This window comes from Haliotis rubra, unplaced genomic scaffold (genome assembly GCF_003918875.1).
Source record: "Haliotis rubra isolate DU_JTF1 unplaced genomic scaffold, ASM391887v1 Scf1239, whole genome shotgun sequence".
In the NCBI taxonomy this organism is placed as follows: Eukaryota; Metazoa; Mollusca; class Gastropoda; order Lepetellida; family Haliotidae; genus Haliotis; species Haliotis rubra.
The window spans coordinates 1-26839 of NW_025765158.1; the positions used below are offsets into that span (position 1 = coordinate 1).

Here is a 26839-nt window from a genome sequence, read left to right on the forward strand (position 1 = left end):
AAGTATACATTTATGAATCTTCGATGTATAAAGGAATTGATGAAATATTATTTCTCTTTCCTACTCACTTAATTCTAGAAAAGAGTTAAACATGCATTTTACGCCATTTTCCCTATCTGCATATTTACGTGGTATCTTCGGAAGACGACATTTAATTATTACTGTGAAAATCCTTTTGATGTTTCGCCGAGGTAGACATATGTTGTTTCAATGGATTAGAGGTGGGTTATACTATAAGCTGAACTGCATAACGAGATCGGTGTTTATTGACATGATATCAACTCACTGCTTATTCATTGGCATTGATTGATTTCAACTCATACTACTAACTGATTGCCTTTGACACTGATTTTTGGTTCACTGATTATGTGTTAATATTTACTCACTAATTATTATGGGTATATATCCTGTATCCACCAGCCAATACATCACCTTCGAAATGGCAAATGAGCAGTTAGAGTACAAGTTCATTCCAACTTCACGTAGAGAGTATCTCTGTGCAGATGGATACAAGTTTAAGAATTGAATCGCAAACGCAATGCTGCATCGTGGACGTCATGGATGTGCCTAGACAGAACTGCACTTCAACTATTTCTACAGTTGACGACATCATCGCAAACGTCTGGCCAACGCAACCACGGACCGGTAAATATTGACATAAAGGTGAGTGTGAGGAGGGTTACTTTCATTCATGTGTGATGTTTGTGTAAATGCTTCTTAATTGTGGATGAGATTGTATAAGTATTTAGTGAATTGTTATTGTTTATAATTTACATGTAATTAATTAATTCATATTATGAAAAATGTATATCTATATGTATTTAATACTTGTGGACATTATTGCTATCTTGTAAAATATACTTTCCATGAAAATAATGACATTCAATGTATATCGAATAAAAATGTGATATGTATTTTAAGGGGGTGTAAATAATGGTTCATTAAGGAGTATTTCATTTATTACCGGTTAACAATTTATTGTATCCACAATGTAAAATCACAAAATCCTTGCATGCTCCACGGATTTGTTGTCGTCTTCCCAGGAATGAACCCTCTACGCATACAGGCAATGATTAGATGTTTTACAGATGCTGCTGCTGATTGAGACGATCATGTCCACTGTGATCATTTAATCCTTCCCAGTCTGTCCTTTGTCTGTAGGGAGACGACAAAGTGAACTCACTCATCACTATAAAAATGCTAGAGATAGTTCTCCTTGGTCTTTATAGCACCTCCTGTCTGTCCTGAAGCATCTTGAATATATTGAATACAGATCTACCAAAATGGATTCTACACAGGTACACATGTAGATATGTTGTAAGCCATAGCTGAACTATTCAGCTCAACTATACAGCTCAACTACACAGCCCCATACGCAAATCCGATGCTCATAAGTGTTAATGCAAAGAAAAGTGAATGGTTTACATTGAAATAAGTTAACATGAAATAAAGTGAGATCAATGATACAGAAGCATGTTGCGTCAGAATTCAATAACACCCTATTTGCATGTCGCGTACCTTACACATTAAATGCGGAAAATCTTGAATTTCATTTTGTGCCTGTATGGTAGTTTTATTCAAGTATGTTATGTCTCAACCTGTGTACCTTTCACTGAAAATTGTTTCTTTTTGAAAGTTTTGATGTTTAATATAATACATGTCTGTAGACTTCCTAGACTATCGTTACTCATACAATTTCTTGTATTATACCTTTACCTTTCCCTTCCTTTATATCTATCTGCCCATAGTAGTAGAGAGCACATTCCATCCTTGAAATTGATGCATTCGGTTTCGCGTAAAATCTGAAAGTGTGAATGCTGGTTGATTGTTTACAAGGCTGACTACTGACATTGTAACTTTAGCTTCCTAGTGAGTCAGGACATGCTCACGCCCAATGGAAACTATTTAGTCAGGGTAATCGAGATTGGCATTGACCAAAGCATACTACCCGTACACCTGTGAATATAGCATCTGCCTTCGTTATTACGTTTCAGGTTATGCGCGAGGCTGTTCCGACTCCATCTGGAAGTGTGTTCCAAGGTCCCACGAATACGTTGTCCTCAGAGGCACAGAGCGCCTCCCAGACGCCGTGTTCCATTCTCCATCGAGGACATCATGAAGTCAGACGTCGTCAGACCTCAGAGCCCAGCATCACAGACAGGACTTCATTAACCAAACCAGAAGCAGCATGTGAAGGCTTCATAGCAACGACCAATCCCCAAGGATTCGGAGGCCTCAAACTTGAACATCTTCTTCGTTGTTGTCAGATACCAAGAGTCTCCATAGACAATGCAAAGAAATTAGATGGAAGCTCAGTCACCCACTTGCAGATGTTACCTGCAAAACAAAATCGAAGATGTGAAATTCCTGCTTTTTCCTGTCAGTCGCTTCACCACCTCCGGTCCTACCCTGGAGTTACCCTCGGTCTCCAGACCCGTACAGACACGCCCCCACCATCCGCATACCGATTAGCCTGTTGTCCATCACGTAGAACAACTGGATGTCGGATTCTGAAGACGAGCACGCTTCCATCATCAAACTGATGCTTATGGTAAGATTGTCGTATTACACATACGGGGATCAAGAACCTGTAACATACTAATATTCTGTCAAAGAAATTGTGTTCTCAATTTACTGTAATTATTTATGTATTAACTGATGAAGTTGGTTAATTCATTCATGTATGCTTTACACAAAGAGACAGTATACTATGTACTACTACGAATAAATAATATTATCTAGTATACACACCACTGCGCAAGGGGTGGGGTAGCTTAGCGTTCGGCCGTCATGCTGGAGACCTACATGGATACGGTGGATACGGTACGTGAAACCCAATTCTTGTGTTCCCCACCGTGATATTGCTGGGATATTGTTAAAAGCGGCTTGGTAATATGTTATTGCGTTTCCGTACATCAGCAGATGACCTCATTGATGTCGAAAGCGCCAGTCCAAACAGGTACAGCTTCCAGTGGTTTCTCACAGCAACTCCAGCCCGACCCACAGCGCCGACAGTTCCTCCCTCTCAGGGCGAACCTCTACAGGTACTCAGGATGATCGTGGTTCCCCAAAGGTCAGGAGGAAGATCATGTCTCTAATAGAGCATCCTCTATTGCCGAGGAAGAAGAAATTGTGTCAGAGCTGTCCTCACCAAAAGACACTGGAGGAAGACTGTGTCTCCGCGAGATCGAGGAAGAACTACAACGAGAAGCAAGCGAGGAGGTTGAAGCAGGTGTTTCTGGAGAACAAATACCCTGATGTAGAGTTGTATGAAGATTTGTCCCAGGGCTGAATATTCCAGTAAAGAGATTAAGGTAAACATTATTTTGTAATCTGATTGTACCTTGTTACGTACATTACGTACACAATGCCAGCATAATGATGTAATGATGATTGTTCATTTCTTCTCATTCAGTCTTCTGTAGTGATGTGACTGAAAACATTCCTCTTAATTGAGCCTTTTGTTTGACAGAAGTCATTTCTCCTTATGCGTTTCTTATGTGATGTCGAACAGCCAGAATCAAAGTGTACTAGTGGTGCTAATGCTGTTCTTTGAGTTACCAAATTATTCTTGTTTTTCCTCACAGGTGTGGTTTCAGAACAGGCGATCACGCAACAAGAGAACATCCGACACCAAGATGATGAACTACCCACCCTCTCCAGCAGTAAAACATGGCGGCCATGTTGTCGTCTGCTCAGGATCTGGCTACACGCCTCCATGATGTACCAGCCCATGTATCAGTACCCAGCACCCAACGTACCGATGATGTACCCTCCCAGTCTGTACCCAGGGTATCCCTTCCCGTTCCACTATCAGCAGTGAAGGAGCTGATCCCCAGATAGTGCTTGTTAGACATTGAAGCGGACCTTAGGTACTGTTTTGTTGAAAATAACGTGAAATAAAGACAAATGAATACTGATGTTTGTCATCATGGTTTGCCGACTCTCCCCTCTGCTACATCCGTCGCCAAGACTGTTACTGTGGACACCCGGTGTTGGAGGTTTTTACTTCACGTCTGGTTGGTTGGTTGTTTTGTGCGCCGCTCTCGGCAATATGCCGAAGTGGGGTAACAGCGTTGCCGCTCAGGAAACCCTTTCATCATAATCAGGACAAACCATTTTGACTATATCATTAGGACCGCCTCCATGGCGTAGTGGTTAGGCGTCCGCCAGGAGAGCGGATGGTCGTGGAGTTCGATCCCCAGCCGCGTCGCTGCCCAAAATGCGTGGAACCTATATGGCGTTCCGCATGAATAGATTTTAACGAGGCTACAGATCGGCTCGGAGTCAGTATATTAATGTGTCTGAGCTGGGTATTCCTGTGGCAATGAGCTAGTACATTCTGGGCTAATACAAACAGCCACACATAATATCATACACGTCGTCATTAGAATTGAAATATTCTTGAATACGACGTTAAGCCCATTTCACCTCACCTCACCTATATCGATAGCACGTGTATATGCTCAACTGAAGCTGACGTACAAAGAAGTACACACCTAGAGTTAACATTTTTGAAAAACGTTTCATTAATGGCTTCAAGTTACCAAACACTACACTATTGCGCTGTTGCCAGTGCCCCACGTCCCTGGCTGTAAAATCGACTTTGTTTAGTTGCTGGGTTCATGGCACGCCCAAAATGGTCGATATCGGGACAGTTTGAAACAATAGGCACATTTCAGGATATACACTACTCTGTCCGGTCAGCGGCATGATTTTCTTTAATATTTTAAATTTTTCAGCAACAATTATTTTTCAAACGAACATAAATCGTTATCCCTACGGTATTTCCTCGTTAGGTATTTAATACCACGAGTTAGTGAGCGGCAGGTGTTACTAGTAGGGTGGAAATTTCCCTCGAACACGGTTTTCTGTGATTTGGTTCATAGAATATTATTATTATTATTATTATTGAATATTTATGCTTAGCGCACATATCCACGCACTAGTACATGCACGAAGGCGCTTGTAATTATTGCGTCGATCACTGGATGTCAATCCCAAAGGCACATCTTATTATCAATCATCAACTCCCTGGGGGATCATATTACAACTCCGCACTGAGTTACATTGCGGCTTTCTCATCCGCTTACGGGTTCCCATTCACAGCTGGCACACACAGTCACAGTACTTGTCCAAGTTGATTGTCCAACGGATTCGTGGGTTCTTTAAGTGCACAGGGTTGTGTACAGTACACTAGAGGTTGTGACATCACTGAAAGAATCCACACACAAAGTTGACTCCAAGGTTTTCTACGCAGTCACAGGTGGGCTCGATCCGTCACCTCAAGTTCGTTTGGATCCGCCTAGTCTGGTGCCTTAGCCATCCGGCTTGCCCACCACGCACCACATATTCATCATTATTTGTATTTTTACGTGCTGCTGATAGACTAACGTTGAGTCTCTGAATATGACATAATTTTTGATAGTAACACAATCCCACTTAGAATTGAAAAGACTGATGTACTTGGCGATTGTGAATTGTAGGGAGGACTATGCAAGTAGGGGAATGATATGGTTCAGGGACTGAGACGAACCATGTAACTATGTGTTTCAGCAGATATTTTTAGGCTGATAATGCTTTATCGTCACAGTTTACCTCTTGCATTTTGTACACGATCAATGCCTCAACACATTTTTCACATAGCAGCTTTTTGTTGTTTAACGGAATATTGAGAAAGAATATTGAGAAGTATATAACGACTCCATGCCAAATAATGCAGTCGCCGACAAGACCGTCCACTTATAGATATCATATTGAAAGTGGGATGACATTATCAACCAAACCAGCGAAGGCCTAATCACTTTCATCAAATTAATCGCTCCTTCCCAAATCAAAGTTTGCTGAATCAGTGATCCAGTAAACTGATGAGTATCTTAATAGTGGCTATTGTTAATTTATCTTTTTAACGCAGTTGACAATAGTGAGACTCGGAATGACGTCATCTGACAATGGAGTAACGTGATGAAGTGACTCCCTGATAGAATGCTAATGATTCGAGACCCTATCCTGCTACCTCGCCACTTTTGCACCGCACATCTTTAGTGAGATAAGAGGTGCAGGATCAAAATAAGCGTCTCTTCTCAGCTTGAGTTTATTTCTACAGGCAGACCGTGCAGTATTAACAGCAGAATGAAAAGCAGTCCTTGAGCAAAGAATTCCTGCAGAAAATTTAGTCCTTTGCTCAGAGGTGGTGAAATGGGACTGGTGTGCTTTGCATTGCAAAATAACAACCACTTGCGGAAAATGATACATATTGTCTATGATTGCAAGAATAATGTCTGCAACTGGTTCCTCATTATTCTTTGACCCTGTAGTCCTTCCCTGATAGTCTGAATGCTGCGAAAGTTTAAACTTTCCTTGGAGTGGATGTTGCCTGTGTCGGGTTGGTTTGCTACCCTTAGAAGGTATTTTGACTTTGGGACAGTCTGTCGAGTAAGTTCAGCAGCCTGCTGAACAAAACTGTTAACCATACTAGTGCTATAATCAACGCTGGCCTCTTCCCTCGATTGAAGGGCAGCATATATTCTGCAAAACCCTCCGATAACACTGTCAGGGCAGAACGGTCGAGTTATATATTCGTAAGATTGTCTCCCAGAACGAGGAAAATGCATCGAGCTGATTATTCAAAGCTTCTGCATTCGCTATCTGGGTCGGGGCACCATGAGCTGCTGATAACAACGAGTCTCCGATTATTGTTAATGTAATGTCATTACTGCTGTAGTGTTGTACTGTTGTAATTAAAAGTCTTATAATGCACATTCTGTTGTTGTGAGCACAATGATTGCAAAGTTAGAAAAGCAGCAAAAAGTTCAAAGAGTATATGTGTTTTCACTTTCTACTTCCTTGGTCACAGACAACCTGTCCTATTCTCATCACTCATCCCTCAGCCCCTCTCCCCTCCTCTTTTTTGAAGCATCTGACATAACTGTTAAGTCTGGCTGCGTTTGCTATATGAGCTGGGGAATTTCCTGCATTCTCTATCCACCAAATTAGATCATCTTTACATAACTGATCAAGTTCAACTAATCCACCGAAGCTCCATTTAGCCAATCTCTTATAAAAAGCGGGCGTGCTTCATTCAAAGGTGCTTGCATTCAGTTGCCCAATAAGAGCCGACAATTCTCTGATAGAAATAACTTTGGCACTTTGACTACTTCCAGTAGCGCCTACACCTGAAAATTCCGCTGTTCTCAGGTTATTGCCAGTTTCTCTCCCAGCGGGAGCACTGTTGTCCACTTTTGGAGATGCCAATGTATCTGCCAGTTCAAAAATACTATGGCTTGTCGTCTTCGACCTCATCGCCCAATTCTTTGTCTCCCCGTGGCATCGCCATATTGGTAAATTCAGGCGAACAGATCACGACCCGCGGCCGTATAGGTCAGATAGCCTAGTAGCTAAACCTCGATAACACTGTCCATAAAACTCAGTGAACCGCCTCTGAAGAACTTCTTTGCACACTATCCTCGTAGCATTTCCTTCGAAACACCAAAACACTGAAGATATTCACAATATTCAACTCAGTCGAAAACTTCTGATACTAACCGATTCCTATAAACATGCGTACTGATGTGATTCTATGCGCTTGCGCACCTCTCATGGTATTCGAAAGTACGGAATAGGGAGGTGGAATCTTAATCCAAATGTTCCGATTTATCCATCTGTTTTAAACATATTTATATTCATGAAAATGAATTGGGATTGGTAAACAAGCTTTACAACTTATGTTTATCCATTTTATCATACAATTAAACTGTCCTCCATCTAACTTGTGTTTGTAGTTGCGGGCATCTTCATATAGAAATGTAGCAGGATTACATTTCTTCGTAACAGAACAAAATATTGTTGTATGTATTTTGTAAGTTATTCCAAATAGAAGACACCGCCATGGTGCATCGACTGCTGCATCTTCTGGCTTGTGATCATAGGGTCATGTTCATATCTTAAACGATTTACATATTGCTGTAGCTGAAAACATGTTAAACCATTGGAACACCGATATGAACAGATATGACGGACAGTCAGTGAGTGAGTGAGTGTTATGTCACTTTTTATCAATATTCCAGCAATATCACGGCGTTTGACTCCAGAAATGGGCTTCACACATTGTACCCATGTGGGGAATCGAAACTGGGTCATCGGCGTGACGAACAGAACGCTTTGACCACTGGGCTACCCGATCGCCCTATAACGTTCAGGAGAAGGTTTAAGAGAAGAAAGCTAACATATCTGGAAAGATAATCATAAGTGTACTTTTATGTTTCAATACACTGAGATTATTTTCCGAGACATCATAAGTCATCTTTTCCATAAATGTAATTTCAAAAGCATTGTTATGCATGAACACCTTTAATACGAATACACAATGTTTTTTAGAAAGTGGTCAAATGTAGCATGTTATATTTGTGATTACACTTTCTTAGTAAAGTACATATTCTATTACTTTTGTTGGGTTGAGTCCCATCCGGCATTCGAACCCACACCCCCAGAGTCAGGTACCTAATCACCATCACACAAGCCATGCTGGCTGAGCGGGTTAGACGGCTGACTTTGTGTGTTGGCGATTAGGTGCCTGACTCTGAGGGTGTGGGTTCGAATCCCGGATGGGACTCAACCCAACAAAAGTACTAGAATCTGAACTTAACTAGGATGGTGTAATCCTAAATATAATATATGTAACACCATCAATAGCTGATCAGAATAAGGATTCTTTATCGTTATCTACATTGGTAAAGATACATGTTTGTGTTTGAAGAGGCCTGATTTGGAAGGAATGCTTTGATGAGGCTCTCCAAGTAGATTCGTTGATGGCGTGATCTCAGTTTTATAATTACATTCCTCTTCATGCCAAATTTTAAATGTTTCTATGAAAGATAGATGCTTTCACATATATTGATCTTCACTGTGTCCATTTTCATACAGGAAAGAATGCTTTGTATCAATTGTACTGATTTATATTGGAAGTCTATATTGTTGTTTCCCATTGTAGAGTTTTGATTAATTTAAGAAACGTGTGACGAGACAATTTGAATAAAAAACTCAACGTTGTTTTTTCAGTGATTTATAATCAGGACTTAGATTTTAGTGCATGATCAAGTTAGGTTTGCCGACAAGAATTGGTCCCCAGTAACGAACCCGTTAAGGTCCGTGTTAGAATTGAATTGTCGTAAGAGGCGACTAACGAGATCGGGTGGTCAGGCTCGCTGGCTTGGTTGACACATGTCATCGTATCCCAATTGCGTAGATCGATGTTCATACTGTTGATCCCTGGAGTGTCTGGTCCAGACTCGATTATTTAAAGACCACCGACATATAGCTAGGATATTGCTGAGTGCAGCGTAAAACTAAACTCACTCAATCCCAGCAACGATGCCTGACGGCCATTATGTGAAAAGCTCCGTGACTTGGCTTCTTGATTGCATGCACCATACCACGATGTCGCCGTAGGTTCTTCATAATATCAACCACTGGTTTGGCAAGCCCAGGCTTGATTATGAACAAGACACGGGTTTATCGCCGGAACAATAACTCACGTAATCATAGATTAAGCGATATCAATTAAATGTCCTCGACGTATTCTGGAAGTTATAAATCTACTCTGGTTTACCACTTCGTCAATAAAAATGAATCGTCACTACAAATGGATCAAGTGAAAGGTTTGTGAGTAGTGGGGAACCTATTCGCGAACACCTCGTGATTCATGAAAACGTACTTCTGGCAAAGTTCAAATCGTAACATCGACTCTACTTTTGGTGGAGATGTCTTTTAAACACAGGAAGTGTCTAGTCGCTTCTATCTACGACACTTTAGCAAGTTTCTATCATATTACGTACACTCAAGAGGACACTAGGCAGGGGCGTCAAATACTGGACCATGGATGCAATGAATACAAGGTTTAACTCAACTAGCCTACCCAACTGGATCGGCTCCTGGACCCAATGACGTCGCTCGAGGACCTCACCACCCCAAGCCATTCAACAAAAACACAAGCCGCTTTGTGATCAGAAGATGACTGACGTAAATAACTCATAATAAACACACAAACAATCAACGCTTCATGATGTCCCGGATGAGGTTAATCAGTCAACATTAATTACATCAGTGTCAACAGTACTGACTGACTGAGTTTGTTTTTTCGCCGCTTTAAGCAATATTCCAGCAACATCAGGGCGGGGGACACCAGAAATGGGCTTCACACATTGTACCCATGTGGGAATTCGAACCCGGGTCTTCGGCGTGACGAGCGAACGCCTTAACCACTAGGCTACCCCACCGCCTTGATCTTTTTTTGGTTTTTGTTTCATAACTATTAGATAATATAGTAGTAATTCCTGCGTTAACCATATTTTACTTAATCCAATGCTTGACAAAATATTTTTAACCTGATACGCCAATTTTTGACACCACGGACCTCACCATCCCACACCATTCTACAAAAACACAAGCCGCTTTGTGATCAGATGAGTGACGTAAGTAACTCACTCATAATAAACACACAAGCAATCAACGCTTCACAATGTCCCGGATGAGGTTAGTCAGTTAAGATTAATTACATCAGTGTCAATAGTTGCTGAGTAACGGGTGAGTCTTGGTGAGTAAAGATGACTTGCTGAATAGATACCAAGTGTGAATGTTTGTACTAGGTAACATTGCTTCACCAAGTGTGAATGTTTGTACTAGGTAACATTGCTTCACCAAGTGTGAATGTTTGTACCAGGTAACATTCACTTCCGATCATAAGCTAATGAACAAACTTCCGTCCATACGTGGATTTAGGTCATAACCGTGTCAACTCCCAGATTTAAGCGTTGAGTCAATTAATATCTCTCAAAGTTGAAACATTTTATGTCTAGTGGTGGCGCGTAGTCCTAGTGGTGGCGCGTGGTCCTGTGCTTAAAGCTCAGGTCACAAATCGGTGAAGTTAAGCAGCGTCGAGCTCGGAGAGTCCTTGGATGGGTGACCGTGTTTGGCAGCTTGAGTCCTGAGAGTTTCTAGGACTTGAGTCCTGTCCCACAACGAAGCACATCTGACACATGTGGTCTCACCTAAGGCAAGTGAGTTTGTTCAAAATTGTCTCTGTTCACCCAGCAGGAAAATGGGTACCGGTGGAAAAAGTTAACCTTCTAGCGCCTAACAGGCAGCTTGGGTTATCCGGGGTAATAATGGCCTTGATTGTTAGCGCTATGAGCATACCTAGTGTGGAGTTTGGGGCTATATAAATGGACACATTATTATTATTATTATTATATGTAGTGTTGAAAAATAAGATTATATATAACTTCTGTTTTGTAAATGATTCACCTCTAATAAACAACGTTACGATACGCTTGTAAATTGCCTGCAAAAGAAAGTACACAAGTGAAACCAAACGTCCAGGTCTTAAAACAAACGTCGAAACGCTGCAAACTGAAGGTCGAACACGGCACTATGACATCCGTATTAAAATATATCGCAATCCAATAACCATTTATATTTGTGTCAATTTTAACCGCCGTCAATGCAAATATATGTGTATGCTTTTTTATCTGTCAGTTCAGTTATCTCGTAAGCTATTCTGAAACTCTAATTCAGTTTTCGAAACTCACAACTTTGTGTATTGTTCCGTTAAATAGATGAAGTCGTAACTTCAGGAAATAATACAACGCTTCAAAACATGTTTGCAGTTTCTAAAAGTAGATTAAAGGTGACAAGACAAGGGGTAGATTAAAACAGTCCATCCCTGTAATCAGTTTATAAATAATTCCACCATATTAAAAGTACCTATATATAACAACCCAATTCCATCTTTAGATGTAATGATATTGATATACTAACACATGAATTTGTTGATGTTTTGAGAAATATATCCGATATTTATGTCCCAAACAATGTGGTAATTATAAGACCTCGGGTCAATCCATGGATGAATAGTGCTATAAGAATACTTATCAGGAAAAGGAAATAGACCAGCATAAGAAAGCAAAGACTCGAAATTATGATAAAGACTGGCAAATATTTAGAAACTTTACGGAACAAAGTAACAGCAGCCGTGAGAGCAGTCAAATTGAAATATATTTCTGATTTAGATGATAAGATCAATCAGGGAGTAATTCTAAATGTTGGTGGGCTTTAGTGAATAAGTATATAAAATTCAAAAATGGAGATTATAAGAAATTTCCTTCGATTATTCATAACGATAATCTGATCAATGATAGTAAAGATAAAGCAAATATATTTAATGAATATTTTTGCTAACCATGCACAAGTTGACTATCCTGATAAAGGAGACTCCTACACCTGAATGTAAAGTAAAATAGGTAACAGATTTATCAAAGTGATCGTGCCATCCCTTTGTACTCCTCTTACTAATCTATTCAATTTATCCTAGAATGTTGTAAATTCCAAACAATATGGAAGGAAGCTGTTGTTACTCCTATTCATAAAAGGTAGTTTTTAATGAATGTAACAACTATAGACCAGTTGGTCATGATTAAATACATAAGGAAACTAACTCTATGCCCCTAGTTGACCGTAGACAAATTAGCAAGTTATCATTATTTTACAAAATGGTTCATCATATGACACCAGTTTATTTAAGTGATCTACTGCCCGAAAAAGGTATCACAGTTAAGTGACCATAGACAAAGAAACTGTAATAACATTCAAACTATAAGATGCCGTAGTGATTTGTATAGCAACTCTCGTTTTACCAGATACAATACGACAATGGAATGATTTGCCTGAGAATATGTACGATATTGAAACCATAGGCAAATTCAAAAATGCATTCCAATCATCAAAACCACCCAATTTTAATATATTTGATAAAACGTTGGTACACGTTTCTGCCAAATTATCCACTCACGCCTCAGACTTGGGTGCAGTAATTTGAAGCGCACATGTTTGAACGGCACATTTCAGTTGATCCATTCTGTTCCTGTGGTCACCCTATGAGGATACTTTACATTACTTCTTTACTTGTCCTAATTATTCTAACATCAGACATCGCATGTATTTTTTTACGAACATGGATATAATTTAAATTCTGTCCTAAATGGTAATCCAAACAAAACTGTACTTGTAAATTGTTTCATACTACAATCTGTCCATACTTTTATAATAAAATCGCATAGGTTTGATAAATGATCAATAATGTTTAATACGCAGGTTGCTTGCTTTCCTATCATGCTGCATATTATTTAATATTTGTTTTATGCATGTATCACTGAAATGGAGAGGTATTCAAATAAGCCATTACGGCTTGTTTACCAATCCTAGTTCAATTTATTTTAAATACAATATGTTTACACTAACAATCCAATTAAAAGAGATGTATGGCGGAACCTTTAACATGATACATATGTTACAAAGAAAGTATACATTTTATGAATGCTTCGATGTATAAGGAATTGATGAAATATGATTTCTATTTTTCTACTCACTTAATTCTATAAAAGGGATTAAACATGCATTTTACCGCCATTTCCCCCTATCTGCATCTTTACGCGGTGTCTTCCCGGGAAGACGACATTTGGTATTACTGTGAAAATCCTTTGATGTTTCGCCGAGGTAGACTCATGTTGTTTCAATGGATTAGAGGTGGGTTATACTATAAACTGAACTGCATAACGAGATCGGTGTTAATTGACATGGTATCAACTCACTGCTTGATTGATTGGCATTCATTGATTTCAACTCACTACTAACTGATTGCCTTTGACACTGATTTTAGTTCACTGATTATGTGTTAATATTTACTCACTAATTATTATGGGTATATATCCTGCTTATCCGCAACCCAATACATCACCTTCGAAATGGCAAATGAGCAGTTAGAGTACAAGTTCATTCCAACTTCACGTAGAGGGAGGTATCTCTGTGCAGATGGATACAAGTTTAGAGTGAATCGCAAACGCAATGCTGCATCGTGGACGTCATGGATGTGCCTAGACAAGAACTGCACTTCAACTATTTCTACAGTTGACGACATCATCACCAAACGTCCTGGCCAACATAACCACGGACCGGTAAATAATGACATAAAAGTGAGTGTGAGAGGAATTTTCATTCATGTGTGATGTTTACATTAATAAATGCTTCTTAATTGTGGATGGTGTATAAATAATTGTGGTGTTATTGTTTATAATTTACATATATGTAATTAATTAATTCATATTATGAAAAATGTATATCTATATGTATTAAATACTGTGGACATCATTCAATGCTATCTTGTAAAATATACTTTCCATGAAAATAATGACATTCAATGTATATAAATTATTTATTATCGAAAAATGGTCACGGATAAAAATGTGATATGTATTTTAAGGGGTGTAAATAATTGTTCGTGGGAGTATATCATTTATTTACCGGTGAACAATTTAGTATCATCCCTGTTCTTAAAATCACACAAAATCCTTGCATGCTCCACGGATTTGTTGTCGTCTTCCCGGGAATGAACCCTCTACGCATACAGGCAATGATCAGATGTTGTTACAGATGCTGCTGCTGATTGAGACGTCATGTAACTGTGATCCTTTTCCCCAATCTGTCGCTTTGTCTGAGGGAGACGACAAGTGAACTCACTCATCACTATAAAATGCTAGGATAGTTCTCCTTGGTCTTTATAACACCTCCTGTCGGTCCTGAAGCATCTTGAATATATTGAATACAGATCTACCCAAATGGATTCTACACAGGTACACACATGAATATGTTGTAAGCCATAGCTGAACTATTCAGCTCAACTATACAGCTCAACTACACAGCCCCATACGCAAATCCCGTGCTCATAAGTGTTAATGCAAAGAAAAGTGAATGGTTTACATTGAAATAAGTTAACATGTCATGAGATGTGATACAGAAACATGTTAGCGTCAGAATTCAATAACACCTATTTGCATGTCGCGTACAACACACATTAAATGCGGAAAATCTTACTGAAGATGAATTTCATTTTGTGCCTGTATAGTTTTATTCAAAGTATGTTATGTCTCAGCCTGTAACACCTTTCACTGAAAATTGTTTCTTTTGAAAGTTTTGATGTTTTAATATAATACATGTCTGTAGACTTCCTAGGCTATCGTTACTCATGCAATTTCTTGTATTATACATTTTACCTTTCCACTTCATATATCTATCTGCCCATAGTAAGTAGAGAGCACATTCCATCCTTGAAATTGCGTAAAATCTGAAATTGTGGTGATGGTTGATTGTGTACAAGGCTGACTACTGACATTGTAACTGCTTCCTGTGAGTCAGGACATGGAAACTATTTAGTCGGGTAATCGAGATTGGCATTGACCAAAGCATACCCGTACACCTGTGAATATAGCATCTGCCTTCGTTATTACGTTTCAGGTTGTGCCGAGGCTGTTCCGACTCCATCTGGAAGTGTGTTCAAGGTCCCACGAATACGTTGTCCTCAGAGGCACAGAGAGCGCCTCCCAGACGTCGTGTTCCATTCTCCATCGAGGACATCATGAAGTCAGATGACGTCCAGACCTCAGAGCCCAGCATCACAGACAGGACTTCATTAACCAAACCGGAAGCAGCATGTGAGGGCTTCATAGCAACGACCAATCCCCAAGGATTAGGAGGCCTCAAACTTGAACATCTTCTTCGTTGTCAGATACCAGAGTCTCCGCAGACATCCAAAGTTGATGGAAAGCTCAGTCACCCTTACAGATGTTACCTTCAAAACAAAATCGAAGATGTGAAATTCCTGCTTTTCCTGTCAGTCTTCACCACCTCCAGTCCTACCCTGAGTTACCCCTCAGTCTCCAGACCCGTACAGACACGCCCCCCAACCATCAGCCTACCGGTTAGCCTGTGTCCATCACACGTAGAACAACTGGATGTCCGGATTCTGAAGACGAGCACGCTTCCATCATCAAGCGATGCTTATGGTAAGATTGTCGTATTACACATACAGGGATCAAGAACCTGTAACATACTAATATTCTGTCAAAGAAATTATGTTCTCAATTTACTGTAATTATTTATGTATTAACTGATGAATTGGTTGATATTGCTGGGATATTGTTAAAAGCGGCTTGTTAATATGTTAGTGCGTTTCCGTACATCAGCAGATGACCTCATTGATGTCGAAAGCGCCAGTCCAAACGGAAGTACAGCTTCCAGTGGTTTCTACAGTAACTCCAGCCCGACCCACAGCGCCGACAGTTCCTCCCTCTCAGGGCGAATCTCTACAGGTACTCAGGATGATCGTGGTTCCCCAAAAGGTCAGGAAGAAGATCATGTCTCTGTGGAAACATCCTCCATTACCGAGGAAGAAGAAATTGTGTCAGAGCTGTCCTCACCAAAGACACTGGAGGAAGACTGTGTCTCCCGCGAATCCGAGGAAGAACTACAACGAGAAGCAAGCGAGGAGGTTGAAGCAGGTGTTTCTGGAGAACAAATACCCTGATGTAGAGTTGTATGAAGATTTGTCCCAGGAGCTGAATATTCCAGTAAAGAGATTAAAGGTAAACATTCTTTTGTAATCTGATTGTACCTTGTTACGTACATTACGTACACAATGCCAGCATAATGATGTAATGATGATTGTTCATTTCTTCTCATTCAGTCTTCTGTTGGACTAAGTGATGTGACTGAAAACATTCCTCTTAATTTGACAGTTTGACAGAAGTCATTTCTCCTTATGCGTTTCTTATGTGATGTCGAACAGCCAGAATCAGTGTACTAGTGGTGCTAATGCTGTTCTTTGAGTTACCAAATTATTCTTGTTTTTCCTCACAGGTGTGGTTTCAGAACAGGCGATCACGCAACAAGAGAACATCCGACACCAAGATGATGAACTACCCTCTCCAGCAGCAAAACATGGCGGCCATGTTGTCGTCTGCTCCAGGATACGGCTACACGCCTCCCATGATGCACCAGCCCATGTATCAGTACCCAGCACCCAACGTACCGATGATGTACCCTCCCAGTCTGTACCCAGGGTATCCCTACCCGTTCCACTATCAGCAGTGAAGGAGCTGATCCCCCAGATAGTGCTTGTTAGACATTGAAGCGGACCTTAGGTACTGTTTTTTGTTGAAAATAACGTGAAATAAAGACAAATGAATACTGATGTTTGTCATCATGGTTTGCCGACTCTCCCCTCTGCTACATCCGTCGCCAAGACTGTTACTGTGGGACACCCGGTGTTGGAGGTTTTTACTTCACGTCTTGTTGGTTGGTTGTTTTACGCCGCACTCGGCAATATGCCAGTGGGGTAACAGCGGTACACTTCAGGAAACCCTTTCATAATCAGGACAAACCATTTTGACTATATCATTAGGACCGCCTCCATGGCGTAGTGGTTAGAGCGTCCGCCAGGAGAGCGGATGGTCGTGGGTTCGATCCCCGGCCGCGTCATACCAAAATACGTGGTCCCTATATGGCGTTCCGCATGAATGGGTACAACGAGGCCTGGTCGGCTCGGAGTCAGTATAATGTGTCTGAGCTGGGTATTCCTGTGGCAATGAGCTAGCACTATAAAACCAGTTTAAGTCTGGGCTAATACAAACAGCCACACATATGCATGCACGTCGTCATTAGAGTGAAATATTCTTGAATACGACGTTAAACCCCATTTCAACTCACCTCGATCACCTATATCATTAGCACGTGTATATGCTCAACTAAACTGACGTACAAAAGAAAGTACACACCTAGAGTTTTGGTGTTGTTTAAAACAAAACACGTAAACATTTTGAAAAACGTTTCATTGTGGCTTCCAAGTTGCAAACACTACACTATTGCAATGTTGCCAGTGCCCCACGTCCCTGGCTGTAAAATCGACTGTTTAGTTGCTGGGTTCATGGCACGCCCAAAATGGTCGATATCCCGGGACACTTTGAAACAATGAGCCTGATTAACACATTTCAGGATATACACTACTCTGTCAGTCGGCAGCATAATTTTCTTTAATATTTTAAAATTTCCAGCAACAATTATTTTCAAAAACGAACATAAATCGTTATCCCTACGGTATTTCCTCGTTAGGTATTTAATACGAGTTAGTGAGCGGCAGGTGTTACTGGTAGGGTGGAAATTTCCCTCGCGAACACGGTTTTCTGTGATTAGTTCATAGAATATTATTATTATTATTATTGAATATTTATGTAGCGCACATATCCACGCACTAGTACATGCTGAAGGCGCTGGTAATTATTCCGTCGATCACTGGATGTCAATCCCAAAGGCACATCTTATTATCAATCTCAACTCCCTGGGGATCATACAACTCACTGAGTTATTGCGGCTTTCTCATCCTTCAATTAAATGTCCTCGACGTATTCTGGAAGTTATAAATCTACTCTGGTTTACCACTTCGTCAATAAAAATGAATCGTCACTACAAATGGATCAAGTGAAAGGTTTGTGAGTAGTGGGGAACCTATTCGCGAACACCTCGTGATTCATGAAAACGTACTTCTGGCAAAGTTCAAATCGTAACATCGACTCTACTTTTGGTGGAGATGTCTTTTCAACATAGGAAGTGTCTAGTCGCTTCTATTTACGACACTTTAGCAAGTTTCTATCATATTACGTACACTCAAGAGGACACTAGGCAGGGGCGTCAAATACTGGACCATGGATGCAATGAATACAAGGTTTAACTCAACTAGCCTACCCAACTGGATCGGCTCCTGGACCCAATGACGTCGCTCGAGGACCTCACCACCCCACGCCATTCTACAAAAACACAAGCCGCTTTGTGATCAGAAGATGACTGACGTAAATAACTCATAATAAACACACAAACAATCAACGCTTCATGATGTCCCGGATGAGGTTAGTCAGTCAACATTAATTACATCAGTGTCAACAGTACTGACTGACTGAGTTTGGTTTTTCGCCTCTTTTAGCAATATTCCAGCAACATCACGGCGGGGGACACCAGAAATGGGCTTCACACATTGTACCCATGTGGGAATTCGAACCCGGGTCTTCGGCGTGACGAGCGAACGCTTTAACCACTAGGCTACCCCGCCGCCTTGGTCTTTTTTTGGTTTTTGTTTCATAACTATTAGATAATATAGTAGTAATTCCTGCCTTAACCATATTTTACTTAATCCAATGCTTGACAAAATATTTTTAACCTGATACGCCAATTTTTGACACCACGGACCTCACCATCCCATACCATTCTACAAAAACACAAGCCGCTTTGTGATCAGAAGATGAGTGACGTAAGTAACTCACTCATAATAAACACACAAGCAATCAACGCTTCACAATGTCCCGGATGAGGTTAGTCAGTTAAGATTAATTACATCAGTGTCAATAGTACTGAGTAACGGGTGAGTCTTGGTGAGTAAAGATGACTTGCTGAATAGATACCAAGTGTGAATGTTTGTACTAGGTAACATTGCTTCACCAAGTGTGAATGTTTGTACCAGGTAACATTGCTTCACCAAGTGTGAATGTTTGTACTAGGTAACATTGCTTCACCAAGTGTGAATGTTTGTACCAGGTAACATTCACTTCCGATCATAAGCTAATGAACAAACTTCCGTCCATACGTGGATTTAGGTCATAACCGTGTCAACTCCCCAGATTTAAGCGTTGAGTCAATTAATATCTCTCAAAGTTGAAACATTTTATGTCTAGTGGTGGCGCGTAGTCCTAGTGGTGGCGCGTGGTCCTGTGCTTAAAGCTCAGGTCACAAATCGGTGAAGTTAAGCAGCGTCGAGCTCGGAGAGTCCTTGGATGGGTGACCGTGTTTGGCAGCTTGAGTCCTGAGAGTTTCTAGGACTTGAGTCCTGTCCCACAACGAAGCACATCTGACACATGTGGTCTCACCTAAGGCAAGTGAGTTTGTTCAAAATTGTCTCTGTTCACCCAGCAGGAAAATGGGTACCCGGTGGAAAAAAAGTTAACCTTCTAGCGCCTAACAGGCAGCTTGGGTTATCCGGGGTAATAATGGCCTTGATTGTTAGCGCTATGAGCATACCTAGTGTGGAGTTTGGGGCTATATAAATGGACACATTATTATTATTATTATTATATGTAGTGTTGAAAAATAAGATTATATATAACTTCTGTTTTGTAAATGATTCACCTCTAATAAACAACGTTACGATACGCTTGTAAATTGGCCTGCAAAAGAAAGTACACAAGTGAAACCAAACGTCCAGGTCTTAAAACAAACGTCGAAACGCTGCAAACTGAAGGTCGAACACGGCACTATGACATCCGTATTAAAAATATATCGCAATCCAATAACCATTTATATTTGTGTCAATTTTAACCGCCGTCAATGCAAATATATGTGTATGCTTTTTTTATCTGTCAGTTCAGTTATCTCGTAAGCTATTCTGAAACTCTAATTCAGTTTTCGAAACTCACAACTTTGTGTATTGTTCCGTTAAATAGATGAAGTCGTAACTTCCAGGAAATAATACAACGCTTCAAAACATGTTTGCAGTTTCTAAAAGTAGATTAAAAGGTGACAAGACAAGGGGGTAGATTAAAACAGTCCATCCCTGTAATCAGTTTATAAATAATTCCACCATATTAAAAGTACCTATATATAACAACCCAATTCCATCTTTAGATGTAATGATATTGATATACTAACACATGAATTTGTTGATGTTTTGAGAAATATATCCGATATTTATGTCCCAAACAATGTGGTAATTATAAGACCTCGGGTCAATCCATGGATGAATAGTGCTATAAGAATACTTATCAGGAAAAGAAATAGACAGCATAAGAAAGCAAAGACTCGAAATTATGATAAAGACTGGCAAATATTTAGGCTTTTACGGAACAAAGTAACAGCAGCCGTGAGAGCAGTCAAATTGAAATATATTTCTGATTTAGATGATAAGATCAATCAGGGGAGTAATTCTAAATGTTGGTGGGCTTTAGTGAATAAGTATATAAAATTCAAAAATGGAGATTATAAGAAATTTCCTTCGATTATTCATAACGATAATCTGATCAATGATAGTAAAGATAAAGCAAATATATTTAATGAATATTTTGCTAACCATGCACAAGTTGACTATCCTGATAAGGAGACTCCTACACCTGAATGTAAAGTAAAATAGGTAACAGATTTATCAAAGTGATCGTGCCATCCCTTTGTACTCCTCTTACTAATCTATTCAATTTATCCCTAGAATGTTGTAAATTCCAAACAATATGGAAGGAAGCTGTTGTTACTCCTATTCATAAAAAAGGTAGTTTTAATGAATGTAACAACTATAGACCAGTTGGTCATGATTAAATACATAAGGAAACTAACTCTATGCCCCTAGTTGACCGTAGACAAATTAGCAAGTTATCATTATTTTACAAAATGGTTCATCATATGACACCAGTTTATTTAAGTGATCTACTGCCCGAAAAGGTATCACAGTTAAGTGACCATAGACAAAGAAACTGTAATAACATTCAAACTATAAGATGCCGTAGTGATTTGTATAGCAACTCGTTTTTACCAGATACAATACGACAATGGAATGATTTGCCTGAGAATATGTACGATATTGAAACCATAGGCAAATTCAAAAATGCATTCAATCATCAAAACCACCCAATTTTAATATATTTGATAAAACGTTGGTACACGTTTCTGCCAAATTATCCACTCACGCCTCAGACTTGGGTGCAGTAATTTGAAAGCGCACATGTTTGAACGGCACATTTCAGTTGATCCATTCTGTTCCTGTGGTCACCCCTATGAGGATACTTTTTACATTACTTCTTTACTTGTCCTAATTATTCTAACATCAGACATCGCATGTATTTTTACGAACATGGATATAATTTAAATTCTGTCCTAAATGGTAATCCAAACAAAACTGTACTTGTAAATTGTTTCATACTACAATCTGTCCATACTTTTATAATAAAATCGCATAGGTTTGATAAATGATCAATAATGTTTAATACGCAGGTTGCTTGCTTTCCTATCATGCTGCATATTATTTAATATTTGTTTTATGCATGTATCACTGAAATGGAGAGGTATTCAAATAAGCCATTACGGCTTGTTTACCAATCCTAGTTCAATTTATTTTAAATACAATATGTTTACACTAACAATCCAATTAAAAGAGATGTATGGCGGAACCTTTAACATGATACATATGTTACAAAGAAAGTATACATTTTATGAATGCTTCGATGTATAAGGAATTGATGAAATATGATTTCTATTTTTCTACTCACTTAATTCTATAAAAGGGATTAAACATGCATTTTACCGCCATTTCCCCCTATCTGCATCTTTACGCGGTGTCTTCCGGGAAGACGACATTTGGTATTACTGTGAAAATCCTTTGATGTTTCGCCGAGGTAGACTCATGTTGTTTCAATGGATTAGAGAGGTGGGTTATACTATAAACTGAACTGCATAACGAGATCGGTGTTAATTGACATGGTATCAACTCACTGCTTATTGATTGGCATTCATTGATTTCAACTCACTACTAACTGATTGCCTTTGACACTGATTTTAGTTCACTGATTATGTGTTAATATTTACTCACTAATTATTATGGGTATATATCCTGCTTATCCGCAACCCAATACATCACCTTCGAAATGGCAAATGAGCAGTTAGAGTACAAGTTCATTCCAACTTCACGTAGAGGAGGTATCTCTGTGCAGATGGATACAAGTTTAGAGTGAATCGCAAACGCAATGCTGCATCGTGGACGTCATGGATGTGCCTAGACAAGAACTGCACTTCAACTATTTCTACAGTTGACGACATCATCACCAAACGTCCTGGCCAACATAACCACGGACCGGTAAATAATGACATAAAAGTGAGTGTGAGAGGAATTTTCATTCATGTGTGATGTTTACATTAATAAATGCTTCTTAATTGTGGATGGTGTATAAATAATTGTGGTGTTATTGTTTATAATTTACATATATGTAATTAATTAATTCATATTATGAAAAATGTATATCTATATGTATTAAATACTGTGGACATCATTCAATGCTATCTTGTAAAATATACTTTCCATGAAAATAATGACATTCAATGTATATAAATTATTTATTATCGAAAAATGGTCACGGATAAAAATGTGATATGTATTTTAAGGGGTGTAAATAATTGTTCGTGGGAGTATATCATTTATTTACCGGTGAACAATTTAGTATCATCCCTGTTCTTAAAATCACACAAAATCCTTGCATGCTCCACGGATTTGTTGTCGTCTTCCAGGAATGAACCCTCTACGCATACAGGCAATGATCAGATGTTGTTACAGATGCTGCTGCTGATTGAGACGTCATGTAACTGTGATCCTTTTCCCCAATCTGTCGCTTTGTCTGAGGGAGACGACAAGTGAACTCACTCATCACTATAAAATGCTAGGATAGTTCTCCTTGGTCTTTATAACACCTCCTGTCGGTCCTGAAGCATCTTGAATATATTGAATACAGATCTACCCAAATGGATTCTACACAGGTACACACATGAATATGTTGTAAGCCATAGCTGAACTATTCAGCTCAACTATACAGCTCAACTCCACACAGCCCCATACGCAAATCCCGTGCTCATAAGTGTTAATGCAAAGAAAAGTGAATGGTTTACATTGAAATAAGTTAACATGTCATGAGATGTGATACAGAAACATGTTGCGTCAGAATTCAATAACACCTATTTGCATGTCGCGTACAACACACATTAAATGCGGAAAATCTTACTGAAGATGAATTTCATTTTGTGCCTGTATAGTTTTATTCAAGTATGTTATGTCTCAGCCTGTAACACCTTTCACTGAAAATTGTTTCTTTTGAAAGTTTTGATGTTTAATATAATACATGTCTGTAGACTTCCTAGGCTATCGTTACTCATGCAATTTCTTGTATTATACATTTTACCTTTCCACTTCATATATCTATCTGCCCATAGTAAGTAGAGAGCACATTCCATCCTTGAAATTGCGTAAAATCTGAAATTGTGGTGATGGTTGATTGTGTACAAGGCTGACTACTGACATTGTAACTGCTTCCTGTGAGTCAGGACATGGAAACTATTTAGTCGGGTAATCGAGATTGGCATTGACCAAAGCATACCCGTACACCTGTGAATATAGCATCTGCCTTCGTTATTACGTTTCAGGTTGTGCCGAGGCTGTTCCGACTCCATCTGGAAGTGTGTTCCAAGGTCCCACGAATACGTTGTCCTCAGAGGCACAGAGAGCGCCTCCCAGACGTCGTGTTCCATTCTCCATCGAGGACATCATGAAGTCAGATGACGTCCAGACCTCAGAGCCCAGCATCACAGACAGGACTTCATTAACCAAACCGGAAGCAGCATGTGAGGGCTTCATAGCAACGACCAATCCCCAAGGATTCGGAGGCCTCAAACTTGAACATCTTCTTCGTTGTCAGATACCAGAGTCTCCGCAGACATCCAAAGTTGATGGAAAGCTCAGTCACCCTTACAGATGTTACCTTCAAAACAAAATCGAAAGATGTGAAATTCCTGCTTTTCCTGTCAGTCTTCACCACCTCCAGTCCTACCCTGAGTTACCCCTCAGTCTCCAGACCCGTACAGACACGCCCCCAACCATCAGCCTACCGGTTAGCCTGTGTCCATCACACGTAGAACAACTGGATGTCCGGATTCTGAAGACGAGCACGCTTCCATCATCAAGCGATGCTTATGGTAAGATTGTCGTATTACACATACAGGGATCAAGAACCTGTAACATACTAATATTCTGTCAAAGAAATTATGTTCTCAATTTACTGTAATTATTTATGTATTAACTGATGAATTGGTTGATATTGCTGGGATATTGTTAAAAGCGGCTTGTTAATATGTTAGTGCGTTTCCGTACATCAGCAGATGACCTCATTGATGTCGAAAGCGCCAGTCCAAACGGAAGTACAGCTTCCAGTGGTTTCTACAGTAACTCCAGCCCGACCCACAGCGCCGACAGTTCCTCCCTCTCAGGGCGAATCTCTACAGGTACTCAGGATGATCGTGGTTCCCCAAAAGGTCAGGAAGAAGATCATGTCTCTGTGGAAACATCCTCCATTACCGAGGAAGAAGAAATTGTGTCAGAGCTGTCCTCACCAAAGACACTGGAGGAAGACTGTGTCTCCGCGAATCCGAGGAAGAACTACAACGAGAAGCAAGCGAGGAGGTTGAAGCAGGTGTTTCTGGAGAACAAATACCCTGATGTAGAGTTGTATGAAGATTTGTCCCAGGAGCTGAATATTCCAGTAAAGAGATTAAAGGTAAACATTCTTTTGTAATCTGATTGTACCTTGTTACGTACATTACGTACACAATGCCAGCATAATGATGTAATGATGATTGTTCATTTCTTCTCATTCAGTCTTCTGTTGGACTAAGTGATGTGACTGAAAACATTCTCTTAATTTGACAGTTTGACAGAAGTCATTTCTCCTTATGCGTTTCTTATGTGATGTCGAACAGCCAGAATCAGTGTACTAGTGGTGCTAATGCTGTTCTTTGAGTTACCAAATTATTCTTGTTTTCCTCACAGGTGTGGTTTCAGAACAGGCGATCACGCAACAAGAGAACATCCGACACCAAGATGATGAACTACCCTCTCCAGCAGCAAAACATGGCGGCCATGTTGTCGTCTGCTCCAGGATACGGCTACACGCCTCCCATGATGCACCAGCCCATGTATCAGTACCCAGCACCCAACGTACCGATGATGTACCCTCCCAGTCTGTACCCAGGGTATCCCTACCCGTTCCACTATCAGCAGTGAAGGAGCTGATCCCCCAGATAGTGCTTGTTAGACATTGAAGCGGACCTTAGGTACTGTTTTTGTTGAAAATAACGTGAAATAAAGACAAAATGAATACTGATGTTTGTCATCATGGTTTGCCGACTCTCCCTCTGCTACATCCGTCGCCAAGACTGTTACTGTGGGACACCCGGTGTTGGAGGTTTTTACTTCACGTCTTGTTGGTTGGTTGTTTTACGCCGCACTCGGCAATATGCCAGTGGGGTAACAGCGGTACACTTCAGGAAACCCTTTCATAATCAGGACAAACCATTTTGACTATATCATTAGGACCGCCTCCATGGCGTAGTGGTTAGAGCGTCCGCCAGGAGAGCGGATGGTCGTGGGTTCGATCCCCGGCCGCGTCATACCAAAATACGTGGTCCCTATATGGCGTTCCGCATGAATGGGTACAACGAGGCCTGGTCGGCTCGGAGTCAGTATAATGTGTCTGAGCTGGGTATTCCTGTGGCAATGAGCTAGCACTATAAAACCAGTTTAAGTCTGGGCTAATACAAACAGCCACACATATGCATGCACGTCGTCATTAGAGTGAAATATTCTTGAATACGACGTTAAACCCCATTTCAACTCACCTCGATCACCTATATCATTAGCACGTGTATATGCTCAACTAAACTGACGTACAAAAAGAAAGTACACACCTAGAGTTTTGGTGTTGTTTAAAACAAAACACGTAAACATTTTGAAAAACGTTTCATTGTGGCTTCCAAGTTGCAAACACTACACTATTGCAATGTTGCCAGTGCCCCACGTCCCTGGCTGTAAAATCGACTGTTTAGTTGCTGGGTTCATGGCACGCCCAAAATGGTCGATATCCCGGGACACTTTGAAACAATGAGCCTGATTAACACATTTCAGGATATACACTACTCTGTCAGTCGGCAGCATAATTTTCTTTAATATTTTAAAATTTCCAGCAACAATTATTTTCAAAAAACGAACATAAATCGTTATCCCTACGGTATTTCCTCGTTAGGTATTTAATACGAGTTAGTGAGCGGCAGGTGTTACTGGTAGGGTGGAAATTTCCCTCGCGAACACGGTTTTCTGTGATTAGTTCATAGAATA

General features: G+C 40.1%; 1 protein-coding gene across 1 annotated transcript; it reads left to right on the plus strand.

Annotated features, from left to right (window-relative positions):
• Window positions 1-22553: 22553 nt before the first annotated feature.
• On the plus strand, window positions 22554-25768 carry LOC124266198 (segmentation polarity homeobox protein engrailed-like). Its single transcript, XM_046701003.1, has 4 exons — window positions 22554-22605; window positions 24097-24645; window positions 24826-25223; window positions 25496-25768. The coding sequence occupies exons 1-4, from the start codon at window positions 22554-22556 to the stop codon at window positions 25727-25729; spliced, it is 1233 nt and encodes a 410-aa protein (XP_046556959.1). The 3' UTR covers window positions 25730-25768.
• Window positions 25769-26839: the final 1071 nt, after the last annotated feature.

Coding starts and splice junctions, on each gene's coding strand:
- LOC124266198 (XM_046701003.1), top strand. CDS start 22,554: ATGGCAAATGAGCAGTTAGAGTACAAGTTCATTCCAACTTCACGTAGA. Junction 22,606..24,096: donor TCCAACTTCACGTAGAGGAG/GTATCTCTGTGC, acceptor ATTACGTTTCAG/GTTGTGCCGAGGCTGTTCCG. Junction 24,646..24,825: donor ATCATCAAGCGATGCTTATG/GTAAGATTGTCG, acceptor TCCGTACATCAG/CAGATGACCTCATTGATGTC.